This window comes from Epinephelus moara, chromosome 24 (assembly GCF_006386435.1).
Source record: "Epinephelus moara isolate mb chromosome 24, YSFRI_EMoa_1.0, whole genome shotgun sequence".
NCBI classification, from domain to species: Eukaryota; Metazoa; Chordata; class Actinopteri; order Perciformes; family Serranidae; genus Epinephelus; species Epinephelus moara.
The window spans coordinates 9085935-9104825 of NC_065529.1; the positions used below are offsets into that span (position 1 = coordinate 9085935).

At 40.1% G+C, this 18891-nt stretch overlaps 1 protein-coding gene across 1 annotated transcript in view; it reads right to left on the reverse strand.

Moving 5' to 3' along the window:
• Window positions 1–4189: 4189 nt before the first annotated feature.
• Window positions 4190–18891, reverse strand: part of nucks1a (nuclear casein kinase and cyclin-dependent kinase substrate 1a) — a 35458-nt gene continuing 20756 nt past the window's right edge. Inside the window, exons 4-8 of the mRNA XM_050039354.1 lie at window positions 18382–18428; window positions 18103–18255; window positions 13829–13978; window positions 10888–11040; window positions 4190–7761 (exon numbers count right to left, since the gene is read on the reverse strand). Coding sequence (XP_049895311.1) covers window positions 7511–7761; window positions 10888–11040; window positions 13829–13978; window positions 18103–18255; window positions 18382–18428 — 754 coding nt within the window. The 3' untranslated portion in view covers window positions 4190–7510. The remainder of the gene's footprint in view (window positions 7762–10887; window positions 11041–13828; window positions 13979–18102; window positions 18256–18381; window positions 18429–18891) is intronic.

Consider the following 18891-nt stretch of genomic DNA (forward strand, 5'->3'; position numbering starts at 1 on the left):
AACTCTCTCAATCAGCATGTTTTGAGAGGGCGCAGTTTCAAAATGACAATCACAAAAAGCCAGCACAAATACCAAACTTAATAAAGCAAAAAAGTAAGAAAACCGAGAAAACAAGCAGGAGCGACTGCAACAGGCTGCACGCGCGGGCGCTTGCGCACTATATGAATCATCATCACTCACACATGGAAAAAAATAATTAATTACTTTTTTCTTTTTCTTTTTTTTAAGTTAATTGCTCTTGGGAGCACCTAGTAGTCATGGGGCCCTAAGCAGGTGCTTAGTTTGCTTATGCCTTGGGCCAGCTCTGTTCAAAACACATCCAAAACCCACATTTAACATGGCTTAATAGTGACAATTACAGTGACAAAGCACTTGTCTTTTGTTGGACACATTTTCCCCACAAATGCAACATGCTAATGTTTTTAGCACAAGCCTATGGTATTTGTACATTGTATGAATTAGCCTAGCGCCTAGCAAACTTTTCCTCTACTCATATGAAGCCAGGATAAATCACAGACAAGACATAAATTGCTACTTTGTGGGGGCTTTATTGTCTTCACAATTTATTGTTTCTTATCTGTGAAATTAAAGTAAATAAAAGNGTATTTGTACATTGTATGAATTAGCCTAGCGCCTAGCAAACTTTTCCTCTACTCATATGAAGCCAGGATAAATCACAGACAAGACAAGAGATTGTTTCTTATCTGTGAAATTAAAGTAAATAAAAGCTTTATTTCCACTGAGGGAAATGGTTTTCAGCTTACAAAAATAGACAGGAGGTCTGTGTCACCGTGACGTGTAGTCACATTTCTGGGCAGGTGCATGTCAGTCTATGGTGTAGAGTACGAAGTAGGCTGTATGTCCAAGTAGAGCATATGCTGTAGGTGCGGCACTGATTCAACGCAGAAGTATAAATCCTGCATACGCCTCCCATGCTGCATGTTTGCCCTTGCCCAGAACACGCTCTAGTTCCTTCACACATTCTCCTTCACATTCATTTTTTCCACATTTACCATGTCTCAGAATCAACTGACTAAACTTCGAACAGTTCTTACATTGAAGTGGTTTGGGAATATACTGGGTTCATCCCAATACCGAATGAGACATCTTTTCCTCCAAAGCGTCACTTGAAGTAGACTCACAAGTCAGTCTTTAGACGCTTTGCTTAACTAAAGGCGGAGATCTCTGATTGTCTGGCGAGACTACACTTGAAGCAACGTCAGTTTGTGATGATGGCAGCAGCTGATTACAGCTGGATCAGCTGTCAGGAGGCTTTATTAACAGCTATAGAAAGTTTTAATGGAGTTTGTGTCTGCACACATGTTATATACATATATAATGATAAAGATACAGATACAGTTATCAGTAGCAGAGGAGCAGTGTTATCTCTGTCTAACAATCACCTGCATATGAAGAACAATCTGCATTCTGTATTTATAATATATACAGTGTTCTGCTCAGAGTCACAGGTGTTTATTTGATTTAGGCCTTTTCATTAATTGCATCTGTATTTATTGATATTCTGTCGGTTGGTAAAAGACCTCCGTGAAGGCTGCACTTGTGTATCCTCGCTTCCCTCCCCCCTGAAAGCCTCCTCTCTCCTCGACTCCTCCGAGTGCAATTAACGTATTGAGATGTCCTACAAGATGGTGAGTCTCAATTGATTTTCGGATCAAATGATCAAGGATAGAGGACGGAGGAGTCGAAGAGGGATATTGGGATTAACCCACTGTTTTATTGGACACGATACGTGGTCCAAAACCCTATCCAACAAGTATTCCAGATCAAAGTGAAGCATGATGGGCTTTGTCAGACCTCTTCATTCTAAAGCTGTCTGTTACATCTTTACACTCCTGAAATCTCCCAGCCTCCACTCTGTGTGAGAATTTGTCAACAATACTTTTGATTGGGGCTTCCTTGTTCAACAACAAACATGCCACTGGATACACATCTATACCACCCACAAAAAGTTCAATTTTCAGTGCTTTTTCCATTTGTTTCTTTGACATGCACTCTTGACTTATGCTTGACTTCTCCCACTCTCTTCTTTGGCCCATCTTGCCACAGTGTGCTTCTCCGACAAAGCACCACATCCAGCTCCCTTGATTAAACCGCGGATCTTCATTCCCACTATATAGGTCTCTCTCTCCTGTTCACCCTCACTGTGACTTGATGAGTACATTTTCATTTCCTCTCTTTCTCCATTGTTCTACCACTTCTACATTAAAGTTTCTCAACATCTTCCGAACTCTTGACCTTTTGACGGACACCTCACAAAAGCAAATAAGAGTTTACATGCCCCAAAGCCTGCCTAGGCAACAAGAACCTGTGGTGACTTCCTAGTCCCTGCATCACTCACGAGGTTTTATAGCCAATCAACAGCCAGCAATTGGGCTGATGGCTTAAGGGTCTGATAGTCAATGACACCCCGGATTTTTTAAACTGTTTCTTGACATTATAGACTATTATAAATGAACATAAATGCAAAACAAATGCCTCCTCTGGTGTCTTAAGTGGAAAAAAGTCTTCATCATCATTTCAGGTTTTCTAGAAGTGTTTTATTTACAGTAAGCTCCTAAATAGACATTTCTGTCTGTGTTGATTTGTTGTCAATCATATTCACACATTCAGCACATTGTTCTAACCCCCCCCCCCCCCCCCCTTTTTTTTTAAAGCGCCAGGACAAAATCTTAGAAAAACATGTGTAAAATGTTTAATTTCTGTGATATTGTTATCTACATTGAATCTGGACTATGAGAGTCTTCGTGCTATGATCCCATTGTGTTTTTTTCAGTGAATTTTGACACCAGGACAAATTACAGCAACCAATAACCCTTTCAATGTACATACAGCATGTGGGTATTGTATGAAGATACACTTTAATGCAATGATCCCACCTTTACACCTTACAAAATACTTAATAATAATGAGATATATATGGGTCCCAGCATCTTTTAAAAAACAGAGTACTCGAGCAAAAGCACTTCACTAATTCAACAATGCACTCCTGAAACATTGCTGGACTCATGGTGGAGGGTCAAAAAAAAGGATCAAAATCAATAGAGAACCAGAGAAATTGCTTTTTTATTGAACGCAATTTTCTTCCTTGATAATACCTGGCACCAACATTATCCACGATGCAAATTGACCACTGACAGTTTGGTCTGTGATTTGGGTGTATAATGCTAGCAGCAGCAAATATAGTCTGGAGCTTCGAACAGAGATGAGTGGTAACTAGAAGGGTCTGGAAAACTCACTTCCTCTGACTCTACACCTCCAGAACCTTTTAATTTTCAAACTTGAAGAACAAGAAGAAAAAGTTGGCATTGTACATTTTGCAAACTACAAATAAGGCAAATTTGTGCAGCATATGAGCTGTACATTATCATGTGGAGGTGGAGAGATGGTGGATGGCTAGTCAACTGGGGAGACATCTGCCAAGCTGCATACCATTGTTCAAGACCAACAATCAACAAAACCAGTTGTTTTAAAGAGTCATTGCTGCTTCCGACAACTTTTTAGGGACCAAATATGGGAGTTTCTTGGCAACTTGTTACTGTGTCTCCAGTAAGGATAGTGTCACGAAAAGCAGTTGTGTTTTTCAGAGACATTGCTATGCTGCCTAAATCTAATCACACTTTAACCAGTGTTGTTGAGACACAAAGTTTCAACATATCCGCTACATATTAACGTTCTACTGTATCTGTGGTTTGTAGAGACGTGCAATGCCAACAATTTGTATGGTAACTGGGTTCAGTCAGCTGACAGTGATTCAAGTGACATCACTTCAGGACATTCATCAGGATTCACTTTGTGGAGACACAAAGGCTTTATACATATTTTTCACATATGCAGTAGATCTCCTTCAATTTTATCTCCTTTTTAACCTATCCTTGCTTTTTTGTCTTAATTGTTTCAAAATGATCAATCCATGAGGTGACTATTTGCTCTTTTTGACCTATGTAACATTTCCCTTATCAATCAGGTTAGTCTGAGCAGTATTGTTACTAAACTGATGTAAAATTAGTATGTTGATAGTCTGTTGAGCAGATCAGAGGACTGCATATAAAAACACAGTATGCTGTTGTTGCACACAGTGCCACTGAGTGGCAGACACTGAATATTGCAGTTCATTATAAAATCAAAGCCACATTACACAGAGCTCAATGTCACAAAACAAGTAGTTAAATCCTTATAAAAAGTAGGTTGCCTTTATTAGAAGCTGGGAAATCAAAACATTATCAACATCGCCGTTGTTAATATTTTTTTTGTAAGACCACAATATTGCCATTACCAGCATCATCATCATCGCTTCGCACTTTTTCCACAACATGCAAAAGATTCAAGAGTTCAACGTCACCCCCCCCCCTCCCCGACAAAAGCTTCTCCACTTGGTCTCCTGTATGTCAATCACAACTTTGCTTACATTAACATTGCCAGTACAACTGAAGGTAGATAGAAAAGAAAACATCAAAAACATTACAACAGAAGAAATCTTAGAATGGATGAAAGAGGAGAAATTCACAGCCTTATGCCATGTGCCTCCTGTGGGATGATGGAGAGGAACCTCGTTCAAGCCCTCAACGCTGTGAACTACGTGACAGTATCTGATCCTACTGCAAATAGCTCTCTGAGCTTTAGATTGGTATAAACACACTGGTTTTATTTCTTTGTTAATATCCAATCATCTTAAAATTGCATTAAGGATTGGGTGCCAATTCAGGACCTGTACATAGAAAAACACACTAACCTGCTAAGGACAGTTGTAAAACAATTGAATGTGCTTCTGAACCAAGGACTAGGTTCGAGTGTCCTGTAAACATCCAGGACTGATTTCTATTGCAGCCTTGGGACCAAGCCAAATTTCTCTAACAGATGTCTAATGATGCATTTATATTCCCAAGATCACAATAGCAGCTTTTTCCTCATCTTTATTTTTTTTTTGCTTTGACATCAAAACACTACTTATTGAAAAAAGGACAATCTCACAAGTGCTGCACCTGATCTCTGAGTCACTAGTTTTGAGATCGTTTATGGCTTTGGATGGTCTGCTGATCATACAAATTGTTGACTTGCTTTAAGCCTAATTTGCCACTTTTAGCAAAGACCTAAAACATGAGGACAGATTACATTCTCAGGCCTCCAACAATGATATCAGAGCCACTACTGAAACTGAACTCAATGAAAATTAAGGCATTAATAGACAAACAAATGCCGGATATATACTGAGCTGCCCACTTCATTTCAATCTTTTCTGAGCCTCAGCACTGTATAATTCTGAATCCAAAAATGTATCTACCTGTGAAATACTAATGGGTAAACAAAACCCTTTACAAAAAAATGGATACCAACAGTAACCATTAAGCTGATGGGACTGGGGGTGGGGGAGGTGAATGAAAGGATAGGAGTTAATAGGGAGGGATGGCTGGTCCAACCATCGGGCAGAACAGATTGGATAGGGTCAACTTTTTTTCTTTAAAATCAAGATACATTTTATTTCTTTTCTTAAAAAACAAACATTACAAAAAAAATCTGAGAATTAGAACAATGAACCAACAGGAGAAAAAAAACAACATTCATTTTCTTATAACTCTCAAAAGAAAAAAAAAAGAAACATCTCTTCTTGCATTTCTTAAAAACAAACAAAAAAAGATTTAGGGGTGCCTGGCACAAGGGGTTGAATGCTGAGAGAATGCTGTAGCCATGCAGGGAGGCGGGGATCGTGTTTTCTGAAAGGGGTGGGGTTGCGTCACGAAGCATGATGCATCATTAGAAAGCCCAACAAACAACAGAAACCATTTAACATAGGCAGCAGATGGGCAAAGAGAGAAAAAAGCCAGACCCTCTTACAAGAAGTACCCCCACGAGCATACAATATAACAAATACATAAAAACACACACATGCCGGCTTGAAACATGATAGTGGCAGTTTGGTATGTAGCAAACACACATCGGGGACCCACCACTCTGCCAGTTTACATAACACACCTTTAACAGTTTAAACTGATCTATGAAGCAGCAGCCACACGAGAGTTCAGGGCACCAATACTGTCTGAAACAAGCAGGGGGATGTTAAAAATAAAAACAAATAAAATAGAAGAAGCTGCTTTAAAGGTTCAGTGAGCGATTCTGGAGAAACATTGTTGATATGTGAATTCAACACAAGGGTTTCCCACACATTCATTTGTGGCAGCCCACCACGATTAAAATATCTGATGCCACGAACAGATTTTCTATTTTTGGAGCTGAACCGTTCAATAGGAGTGCACTGAGGGCAGAGACCGAGCAGCAGAACATGAGGTGAAACTTAACCGTTCATTATGTTGGTTCTAAAAAGTTTGCATTGAATTGCGGCAGCTGCTCCTCTCATCCAGCTTCTGATCTGTTCACATCAGCACATCAGTTATCCACTCTGCGATTCACAAAGTGCTACTTGGGGAAAAAGGAATTCATGGAGAGCTCCACCTGCGCTGTGTTCATGGACCCACAAAAACCTCTGAATTTAGAGACGGACACAGAATAATACAAAGGGACATTTAAAAGAACATTTGTCCTTAGCTATTGCCACACATTCACTCTAATTCTGTGAGAAATGCTGAACACTCAAACAAGCACACCCCCTCCCAACATGTGCCAGAGTTATAGTGCCTCTCGCTCCCACTGCCTTTCTCTTTATACATCCACGGCCTTTGCTCTGTCCTTTGCACAAGCAGCAGCGGCCCCTATTGCTAATTGGCTGAAATAGTATTATGGCAGGGCTGACTATGAACACAGAACAGACAGCTAGTGGAACATCAAGGGATACTCACTGAATTTGACTAAAAGTGTGTTGGATTAGAATCGCTGACTAGGCCTTTAACTGAAAGAAGAGTTTGAAAGGTTTTAAAACAACAAATGCTGCCATGTTAAAACATGCTTCTGGTTTAAAAGCACCAAGCACTAAAAAGAGGCTAAAGGCTTCAGCCCTCTGCATGTTGATTTAGTGTTGCTTTGTAAATACAGCGCTTTACTAACTGATACTGAGACGCTCTAAACATTATTTCCAGTAATTGCACATATCAGTAAAGTTTACTAGATAAAGTGTGTGGTCAGTCATGTCAGATCACTGATAATCCCAGGGGAGGAAAAAAAAAATCAAACAAAAAAGTGTGTTGGTTTGTTCACACTCAGGACGGACGCTCACTAGCACTGAGCTCTTAGAAAGGCAGAAACTGGATTTTCACACTGCAATGCAGAGTGTCACTTATAAGGATAGGAGGGTGGGTAAGGCTGAATGCTGTGACTCCTTACATATACTGTATGATCACATGAGCACAATGTCTTAGTTGGAGAGGGGAGAAGCAAAACAAGAAAAAGCACACCAAGTCCAAACCATTGAGCCAGGCCACCAGGAGAAGGAAAACAAAACAAAACAAAACAAAACAAAAAACTAACGCAGAGCGATAAAAGAAAACTTTGAGAAGAGACAGAGAAAGAGACATGGAGGATGGGTTTCAGCAGGTACCATCTTCTAGTCTTCTCCAGAGGGTGCCTCCTCTTCTGATCCATCCTCCTCCTCTTCATCTTCCTCCTCCTCATCTCCTCCTGTGGCCTCCTTTGTCGTCTTGGGAGCTGGGGAGGTCTCTTTCTTCTCTGTCTCCTCCTCTTCTTCCTCCAGGGGACTCTCAGGCTCCTCCTCTTCCTCTTCTTTGGGTGAGCTCTTCTCCAGGGCCTTGGCGCTCGGGCGCCCCTTCCCCTTTCCTTTCATTGGGCTGGGGGTCACTGGGAGGAAAAAGAAAATCCATTTCGTGATCATCTGATTATTGTTCAGTCTCAACACTGGCTTCTCAATAGCATACATAGTTACAGTATGTATACTGTAACTTTGTGATGACTTAATTTGTACTTGTCTAAGCTTAGCTTAAACACAGTGAGGCAGGGGGAACAGCTAGCTTGGCTCTGTCCAAACTACCAGCACTTCTAAAGCTCACGAACTGACATATGTTTTTAATTTAATGTCCTAGAACAGAACTGTATATATATCATATTACTTACCTAAGTCTTACTGTTACCGTAGCTTTGCCAGGCAACTACTGGAAAAGCTGTACAAATGTACTGGGTGGATAAACTGTTGTGCGTCAAGAAGTACACGAAAAGCTCTCTAAAACCTTCAATTGCCTGTTTTACTGTTCTGTTTGTGCACAGAAGAAACAAGATATTACCTATTAATTAGTGAGCTTTAGAGGGTCTGGATTTTCTCATAGTGCCCTATTATCCCACCAGAACGCTGCGCCCTGACAATGCAGGGTTACTTGTGGTTCCTAAAGTCTCCAAAAGTAGAACAGGAGCCAGAGCCTTCAGCTGTCAGGCTCCTTTTACTGTGGAACCATCTCCCAGTTTCAGTCCAGGAGGCAGACACCATCTCCACATTTAAGAGTAGACTTCAGACTTTCCTCAATGATAAAGCTCATAGTTAGGGCTGGCTCAGGCTGCCATGGACCAGCCCTTAGTTAGGATGACATAGGCCTGCTTGGGGACTAGTCTCACATGACCAGCCTCCCTTACTTCGGAATGGGAGTCTGGGGACATTCGTCTTTCGTTTTGTAATAGAAATGGGCAGTGATATCCAGACCACGTGACGGCGTTGCCATAGGTACGGCACGTGTGTTACATGTAACAGAGACGTACCAGAAACACAGAGAGCAGGTTACCGGTGCGTAGTACTGTGATGTAGATTCGTAATGTAGTCAGCCATGGCTCAAGCTACTACACCGAAGAAATGTGTGGATATTTGTCAGGTTTGTTCGGCGTCGGGGAACAGCCATTCCGGTGTAGGTGGGTGTAAGGCAAAGCTAATCAGCCGTTGGTCGAGGAAGTACGGAAGTACGGAAGTACACGGATTTGGATCCAATCACATCACTGTCGCTGGGAGCCAGTGCTAGTTCTATTACAACTTTCCTATGGGAATGTCCACAGACGTCAGTCAGCCAGCGTGCTGACGTCATCGGTGTCTGTGTAAGAGACTACTTGGGGATGTCCTAAGCTCCTCTGTCCGTCTGTCCCTTCATGTGCTCACACTCATGTCCTATTCTGTACATTGCTAACTGGGCTTCTCCTTCGAAGCCTTTGTGCTCCACTGTCTTGCAGGTTCCCTCAGATCACGGTTGCACCTGGATCGAGGGTTGTGGCTGTGCTGCTGCTGCGGTGCTGCCTGATGCCTACTACTACTACTATTATTATTAGTCATACTTTTACTGTTATTATACACATATGATTATTATTGTCACATACATACAGATGGAAAATCTCACCTTTTTATTTTTAAAAGGGAGACTTTTTACTCATACTTGTACATTATAATAACATGTTTGTTTAACCCCCCCAAAAAAACACTTCTGGTTTCATCCCCTTTAAAGGTCATTGGAATTGGCCATGGTAATAATTGTGCAATACCATATACGATAAAACTGTGATGTTTTCTGAGACAGTAATCGTACCATTAAAATCTCATACCCTTGCAACCCTAACATCCCTATAATAGTCAACATTTAAAGACAATAAAACACTTCAAATAATATAAATTGAAGATCTAAATGAAGAAGCAGTCTATTGAACAGGTTTAGTGGCAGAGGCAAAAAAGGAAAAGGACTTGGTGCGGCAAGTGTTACCATAAATCACCAAGCCCGCTATCCACCATCTGGCTCGCCGTGATGTAGTGAAGCGGATCTTCAGTCGTTCTACAAGGATCCCAGGCTTTCCTAGAGAGCCTGATCCATGATGCTGTCACCTAACTACACCAAGCATGCTAAGAGGAAGACCGTGACTGCGGTGGATGTGGTGTAAGCTCTTAAGAGGCAGAACACACTCTGTACAGTTTTGGTGGTTAAATAGACCTGTCTGTAATCAAAATTCTAAAATCTGGTCTGCGTAATATAGTTTAAGTTACAGTTGTCTTTGCAACATATGTTTTTGGTCACACAACACCAGGGCATTCAATATGCTATTATATAATTTATTTATTTATTTGTCTTATTTCCCACCCTACATTTTGGCCGCTGATATTTTCATCTGCCGTTTGACTATACCTGATACCAGAAAAAAGCCAGCAGATGATGGCTAATATGAATCCTGAAGTAAACAGTATCCTGGCTATAGCTTCATATTTAAATCAACATTTAGACATAAATACAGAAATGTGAGTATCGGACCTCGAGTGGGACATAAATAATGTAACATTCTCACATTAAGAAAAGGTACATCTGAAATCTTTATCATATCACCATTTTTACAAATAATTAAATCTCAGTTTTTCAAGAGAGGAGGAAGCATGATGCTAGATCTGGCACTGTATCACATTGTGTTACTGAATATCAGCCAATATCAATGACAGTCATTGTTTTGCAGGTCAAATATCTCATGTCAGCTAGTAAGTCCACAGCCAAATTTCAAGTCATAAACTGTGTTTCTAGTCATAGAAAATCATTGTGCTCTCTTTACGAAATGTAATGCCATTTTTAGTTTTTGTTTTAACACAGCAAGTACAAAATGATGTAGGCTTTAAAAAGCAAACTGATCAGGTGACTAGGTTTGGAGTCCAAAAGCGTTTTTTCCTAATCTGAAGCAAGTTTCAAATCCCTTTAAAATTAATTTGGATTCTGCTCTGATGTTGATTCAACATGCTTTTGACACTTCAGAGTAACAGCTGTAGCCTGCTCACTAGCAACACTTAGTTTTCATAAGTTACTTCATCTGTTGCTGGAGGTTATGATACAGAACAACTAAGCTAACAGACTTAAATTAATGAATTAATATGAATAAAATGAACTGAAACATTCTGACAGAATTAAAACTCTTCAAAAATATATAAGTAAATGAACAACTGCAGGGTTTGTCCTTTAAGTCTCCCACCTGTGGCCTTTAGCCGGGGCTTGGGGCTTTTCTTCTCTTTCTTGTCTGGCCGTCCCCGTCGAATCACCTTCTTGCCTCTCTTCTTGGAGCGCCCATAGTCGCTGTCATCATCATCCTCCACCATGAAGTCCTCATCACTGCCGGACTCGTCAGCTAAAAACACAAATGGGACGCATAAGGATCTTTTTAACAAAGATGCTCAGCAGTCTGAACAATTCGAATACAACTTCTTGTTATACTTGCAATCGTATGATTGACAGAGCCTTTACACACCAGGCCAACAGTTGGCCTTATGTCAAAGTTGGGCCAAGGTGAGTGCTGCCCTCGCTGGTGCTAGCTGCCCTTTGTTCAGTACTGGCAACAGCGGAGCCTGTCAGCAAATGAAAGCCCTCTGCTGGGCAGTTCAGCTCAGGGAGTGAGGTGGAAAAAACTTGTTATATGAGGTAAGATTATTTTTCTTTAGCCATTGAGCTCTTTAGCAGACATTTCCCCTATAGTTTTTGTTATTGTCCACTGGCGCACAGTAAATATGCTCTGTTCTTTCAACATTGGATCATGTTGCTAATTGGACTGCTCGATTATGGAAAAAATCATTATCACGATTATTTTGGTCAAAACTGAAATCACGATTATGCAAACGATTTTGCGGCGCATGTGATGACTTATTTACACGACGGCATGTCATTTCTGTCTCCACATGGTCACGCGTTTACAATTCTCATCTGCTCTCTGTATCACGCAGGGCGGAGTGCATTTGATTTGCAACACAAAACATCAAGAGTAAACTGACAAGAAACACATAATTGTTTTATGTTGATTATTTTGTTTTCATAATCGTTGAAAGCCCAATTTGTAATCTAGATTAAAATTCGATTAATTGAGCAGCCCTAGTTGCTAATAGGCTAACTAGCGTCAAGATGGTATTCTGATTTCCCTATTTGAATGAGGATTACAGACGACCCCCATCTGCTGGTGTGGAAAGTAATTTCCTCTTATGCAGGCACAGGACATACATGCTTGTTGACTATAGGTGTGATATGTTCATGTGCAAATTTTTGGCTGAGACACAGCGACATGAAGCAGGGGGCCTTTGTTGCTGCTAGCTCTCCGACGGCGATTTGGTGTGTCTGGGCCTAATCACACACTGCCTGAAGGTTTCCAGAAATTCTAGCACCAGGTAGAATAGAAAGTCATTTTAATAAAAACATCAAGTGAGATTTAGTGTCTTGCTCAATTTCAAATTGTGTCTTGTTGAGACGTGCTTTAAGAGCTTTATTAAAGTTTTGTCAGATTTTAACTGCTCAAGAGAAACTTTTCTTATCAGGAACTGAGATCTAGGGATGCACTGATGTATAGGCCACAACTTGGTATTGGCCAATATTCACCTTGTGCCACTGGCCTATTGGCATTTAAGATGACATTCACCAATGGCAGTGTCCAATGTTTATTGTTGTATCACATCAATTTTGCACAGGCTAATAAGCAGCCACAAATGTAAATGAATAAGGAGGTACAAGAGGAACACTTTGACTGTTTGGCAAATGGGCTCTGTGATCTCACTGTTGTGTGATGATATAGCTATTAAAGTTAGAAGCTGCCGTTCTGTCATCCCTGTGACAATAAAAAACGTGTATGGGGTTAACAGAGATCTTCTGCGGGAAAAAAAGTACACAAACACCCACTATCATTGAGTCAGAAGACACACCCTTTTGTTTCCCTAATAATGCTTCACTGTGAACAACAAATCCCTGTTAAAATCAGCAGGTGGAGAGCTCATTAGTGTTAGCTCTAAGCAGCTGGTGGCCGCTGCAACTAACAGCTAAAGGAGGTTGCACTGAGTTACATTATGATGCGTGCAATGTCTACAGTGTTTCCCATACACTGACGAGACTATGGCGGATCGCCATCGCGTGTGCGATCTGGCCGAGGTGCGGGTGCTGGAGCTAATCGTGGCCATTCAAGTCAATGTGTCTGTGTCTGCGTCGCGCCGCGAACTGCGTAGCAGATACGCTCCCATTCTAGTAGGGTTGCCATAAATGGCCCTGTCCCAGGGGCTTTCAACTACCAGAGGGCTTTTAAAATCTTCTTTTCAAAGCCGCATAAAATTAAATGCTCTGATTCAGGGTGCCGTACTTGCAAATCGGGAGGGAGGGAGGGAGGAAGGGAAGGAGGAAAGCAGTAATTTGTGTCTGTGTGTAATAAATTTGAGTCTTACCTTTTGTTTTCTTTTCGTATTGCGTATTTTGTATTGTTTTGCGTATCTGTAACTGTGTTTGTGAGTGTGAGAGAGAGAGTTTTAAAGAATATTTTGTCTGCACATGATTTTAAATAATAAAATAGCCCTCCATCAGTACGTCAGTCGTTTTTCTTTTCATTACTGAAATGTTTAACCACTAATCCTTAGCTGTATTTTAAGTGTAACCCTTCACCATAACATACCACTAGTGTTTTTATCAGTAAAAATAGAACATTTTTCACACATAAAAAGCACAAAGATGCTGAAATCTAGGCATATTCTGCCATAATAACTTGGCTCTCAGAATTCACCAGATTGATGCCTTTAAATCAAATATGTTGAAAAAGTTATAAAGAGAATATTGTTTAACAAATTATCTTTCTCTTTATTATCCCTTTCATGATCCGAGGACCCTTCACAATTTTTCCAAGGTGGAAACAACTGCCTTACAGCATCTTTCAATATGACCTGCATTTGGAATCTGCAGACATTAGCTACATGTGGCTCACAGTGTTGTCCCTGTTCATACAGACACAACATGTTAAGAGTTTTACTACTGCTCTGGTGTGTGACAGCTTGTTTAAGACCTGTTGCTATATATATATATTTTTAATTTAATTTTTTTATTTAATTTTGTTTTTAATTTTAATTTTATATACTTCATTAATCCCCCTGAGGGGAAATTCAGTGTACAGTAGTACATACGGTCCATATAGGGTTCCTCTTGGTCTTCATGCTCCTCATCCTCGCTGCCTCCATCGCCCAGCAGGATCTCCCTCTGTTTGGACACAGCCTTGGAGGCCGCCTGGCGCACTGTACGCTTTCGACTCACTTCCCTGTCATCATCACTGTCGTCTACGTAAAGAACACACCCAGTAACAATCATTAACAACAGAACAAGACAACAGTAAACAGAGAGGATGTCTGACCTGCTTAGGTATGCATCTATGTGTATGTTAGGGATGCCCAGATTGATCAGCTGCTGATTTTCATTGGATGATATTCAGTAAAAATACGCAATTTGGAGATCAGGAGTAAAGGAATTCTTTACCCCCTTCTCAACAAATATTTCTATTTTTAATTATTCACCTTGTGTCATAGTGCGTTTGTGTAGAAAACTTTGATTTTATCGCATGCCTCCATGGTGAATGAAGAATAAAAAAAAGTTTTTTTTTATTTTTTTTTATTAAATGACTCAAAGCCATAGAGGACTGCATTTCCATGTACAAACTGTCACACAACAGCAAGTCTCATTCATCCAGTCTTATGCCTAGTACTTCTCAAACAGACAGCCCTTGTGATGGGGTACAGAGTAAAACTTCTGTGCTCTCTTCAAAACCAGACTCCATTGACAAAAACAGTAATTTTACCTGACTGATTAGACTTATCAATCATACTTCTGAGTCACAATAACAAATCAAAGCAGAACGGAACATGAGGAATGTTGGGGCAACCAAATAAATAATTTACTATCAGCTGGAGATGTGGGAGGAATATACTCAGAGCACATCTGGGAGAGCACATGCAGTTCTGTCTGTCTAACCACAGAGCTTAAGTTATTTCAGACTTTAAAATGTCAAAAGATCAATACCGATGGCACTAATTCTACAACTGTCTACCTGTCTGGCCTTCCAAACCCTCCTGGATCAGTGGATCTCACAGCTAGAATATATCATTTGGCTGCACAGAAATCCAAACTTAAAAAACTGACTTAACAAAGAAAAAAATAAAAATAAATAAATATTAGATTCAGTCACATTTTATTTGCTCAGTATGTCTAACCCCTTCATAATTTTCCTCAATGATTAGCACTGACATAGTACAACTTTCTTTGTTGTTTGTTTTTTGTATTAGCAACTGGGTATAACCATGGGCTAGTTTTTTCCTCTACATTGTTAATCGGAGTATCAACTTTGCAGGTGTCATTCTCCCCATTCTCCCTATTATTATTCTTTTTACAAGGAACCCACACAAACGAATTGGCTTGCTCAATAAGTGTATAGAAATTATAGATGGGGAAAATGTGCACCCTGTTCAAATACATTTGACACCAAAACATTCAATCACTCCTGTTCAGGAAAGAAATATGGCATCAAATCATTTTTTGTCCTTCTACACATGTCATTTACATTTTGAGTATGTGTCCCAACAAAATGTCATCTCAAATTGAGAATTGCTGAGCATAAAGCTGCCATTAGAAATGGCAACATGGATTATGCCATTGCTAGACACTGCATGGAGAAAAATGTCACTTTCCTTAAATTTGTTGGCACTGAAAAAGTACAGCCCAATGTAAGAGGGAGTAATTTGATCAACAAACTTTTAAAGGGCAAGCATTTTGGATCCATGAATTGAATACACTTGAGTCATATGGACTTAATGAAACACAGGACTTGAGCCCTTTTCTGTGATATAAATAATAACTTATATCTCCCTCCACAGGTAATTTGGATCCACAGGGAGAAATGAGCCACTAGGTCATTTGTCACTTCCCTGTCACTCCCCCTTTCCATCTAACAGTATACAGGGACAGAAGTAGGACATGCAGTCTATTTTTCTTTATAAAATCTTCGTCTCAGTCATATACGTAATGGCATGGGGTTAAATCACATATTATTCTTGTAACTCTTGTACTGATTATGAACCTTGTTATTGTTTTTTGATCTATGTAATTTTTTGTAAATTGGATGAATGGAAAATTCTGAAATTCTTCTGAAAATGTTTTTGACGAATGTGGAAGAAAAACACTGAAAAAGAAAAGTGATAACTGTGATAATTAGTCATGTGACCCATGTATATTTAGCACACCTGAGAGTGCTCATGTGATTCTGTTGAGCAAATCTGAAGAAGCCATGGGAGAAACGCATTGTTAGCTCTTAATAAAATAACAGTAATTCAGTTCAGTGTGTGGTGGTTTATGTTGATGATTTAATCTGAGATGTTCCTGCAGCCCACCAGCACCTGATCCTTGAGACTGGCTGTGCAGAGGGAGTTCTGTTTACTAGAACTACATATACATTTTTTTTTGTTCGAGAGAAAATGTTGTTCTTTGGAAAAATGACATAGAATTGTTATAAAATTGAACAGAACAATTTAAATTACAATATTGGCCAGAAAAATAGCAATAAGATATTTAACTTGCATTGTTCAGCCTCAAGTAGGATTTATACTGCTGTGTTAAATCAACGCTGTACCTCTGTGAGAGTCATTTCCCTCAGTGCAGACAGAGCTCTTATTTACTTTTGTTTCACAGATAAGAAACAGTAAGTTGCAAAGACTAAATGCTATTTTGTGGGGGCTTTATTAAGTCCTGTGTGCTTGACTGGAAATCAGAATCAGCCACCAGTCAAATGCTGGTAAATGTGCCAGTGGCTACTAGATTTGCTCCACTCACGATAGGGCTGCTCGATTATGGAAAAAATCATAATCACGATTATTTTGGTCAAAACTGAAATCACGATTATGCAAACAATTATGCGGCGCACGTGATGACTTATTTACACGACGGCACACACACACACACACTCTACCTCTGCCATTTTCCGCACGCTGTTTTTGAAATCTTCGGCGATCACCTGCCCCTCACATTATTCGTAGTTCACCTACTTGACTGGCTCGTGGAGTGAATAGAGGAGAGGAGGGGAAGGGGCAGTATTGCGCATACGCAGCTTCCGGGTGCATTTGATTTGCAACACAAGACAACGAGAGTAAACTGATGAGAAGTGCATAATCGGTTTATGTCGATTATTTTGTTTTCACAATCGTTGAAAGCCCAAATGGTAATCTAGATCAAAATTCGATTAATCAAGCAGCCCTAACTCACGAGTCAAAACACAAAGATTATTTATTGGGTGGCTGGTTGATTCTGGCATCCATCAGCCAATGTGGCAGGTGGACAAAAAGTTAATTTCCAACCCTGCCTGTGTACGATTTATCCTGGCTGTGTAGTGTAAGGCAGTTGTTTTGTCAGTGAACCTTGTGAGCTGTAATGGAGCCAAATTTTGTAATGTTACCTTAATTATATGTTGCTGTTGTCGATGACTTCATGAGTAGGAGAACTCTGCTAGCCACTGGGCTAATTTATACAATATAAAATGCCTTAGGCTTGTACTAATAACATTATTCCAGTTGAGTGACTTGGCCTCGTTGTGGAAGAAGCAGGTGGTCAGGAAAGCAAAAAGCATTATGGGACATCCTGGCCACATCCTTTCTCAGAATTTTGTGTTAATGCCCTCAGGGTGGCGCTATTATGCCCCTCTGAGGAAAACAAACAGATACTCAAACTCTTTCTTTCCTTCAGCTATTACATTGCTGAATAGCAAACAACTATGAATGTAGAGCCAATGCCACTGACAGCCTGAATGTAACCTGAATGTAATTTTTTTTTGCTATTGTAATCTTGTTGCTGGGAATGTGTTATGTGTGTTTGTTGGGGTACATGTTGTTGTGAACTGTAAACAGAATTGCCCCACTGCGAGATAAATACAGTTTTCTGACTCTGACTCTATCTGTGGGGAAAATGTGTCCAGCAAAAGACAAGTGTTATGTCTCTGATTCTTGTGAGCTATAATGAACCTGATTTTTGAACTTGTGTTTGAAATACTCACTATAAAGCCATGTTTAATGTGTGTTTTGGGTGTACAGCACTTCACAGAAACCCCACTGCAGACTTTGGAAGTGTAACTGCAGAACAACACAGACACACCACCGCAAAAGTATAAATGCTCACAGCGGCGTAGGCCATGCGCATAGGAATGTGTAGGCTCTGCATAGAGCCAACACACAACTGTAAAACAACTGAACACTGGCATGAACATATGACAATGTAAAATCCCACGTGCTGTGTTTCAGAGTCGATGGACATAAAAATCAGCATATGTTCTATATATTCCATGGGAAAAAAACCTCAATTTTCTCACCAGTTTGAAGGATCAGTAGGATCAGTATCATTATGTAGAAGGAAGAAACTAGATTCTTACCTGCAGCCCGTTTTCTCTTTGGCCCCCTCTTGCTGGGCTTTTCCACCTTGGCTTTCTTTCCCTTTTTGCCTTTTTTTTCTTCATAGTCACTTCCTCCATCTTCATCATCCTCCTCTCCAAAGTCATTGTCTTCCTCATCGCTGCCAAAGTCATCTGCAGCAACGATGCAGCGGAAAGTCAGCGAGCTGGCTCTCCAATGTTTGGAGTCCATTAGTCAAATTCCAGCTGTTTTCACATATAGTGTCTGAAAATAATCTTCTTATCTAAAGATTGACTTACCTGCTGAATCATTTTTGGATTTTGAGAGCTTGTCATCAGACTCCTCACTGGAACAAAGATGAGGAAAACAAAGTCTTATCAACTAGAAGAAAGGTGCCCAGGGAGATCTTGAACACAGCACAGATTTTAATCTGCATTTCATTTGTAAGATAAATACTCAAACAAGCAATAGAGGATGGGTACCCAGAATCACTAAGAACTTTGCACTGAAAAGCTCCTGAGCAAAAATATTAAAGTATCACTTCAGTTTTTGTTATAATTATTCTAAAATAAAAAAAATGCTGATTTTTGCTATGCAGTCTACAGCCTAATCCTCTCAAGATTTTTTACACATTTACACTTGTCATTTCAAGTGTCTCGATCTGGATGAGACTTTAACCCTTTGGGCCCTAGGCGTTTTTGGGGCTATTTTTACTGCCTTTACTTTTAAGCTCATATCACAGTCATTATAAAGGCTACATACACATGCTATATCTTGTTTTTTTCAGGACAATCTGGGCTAACCAGATT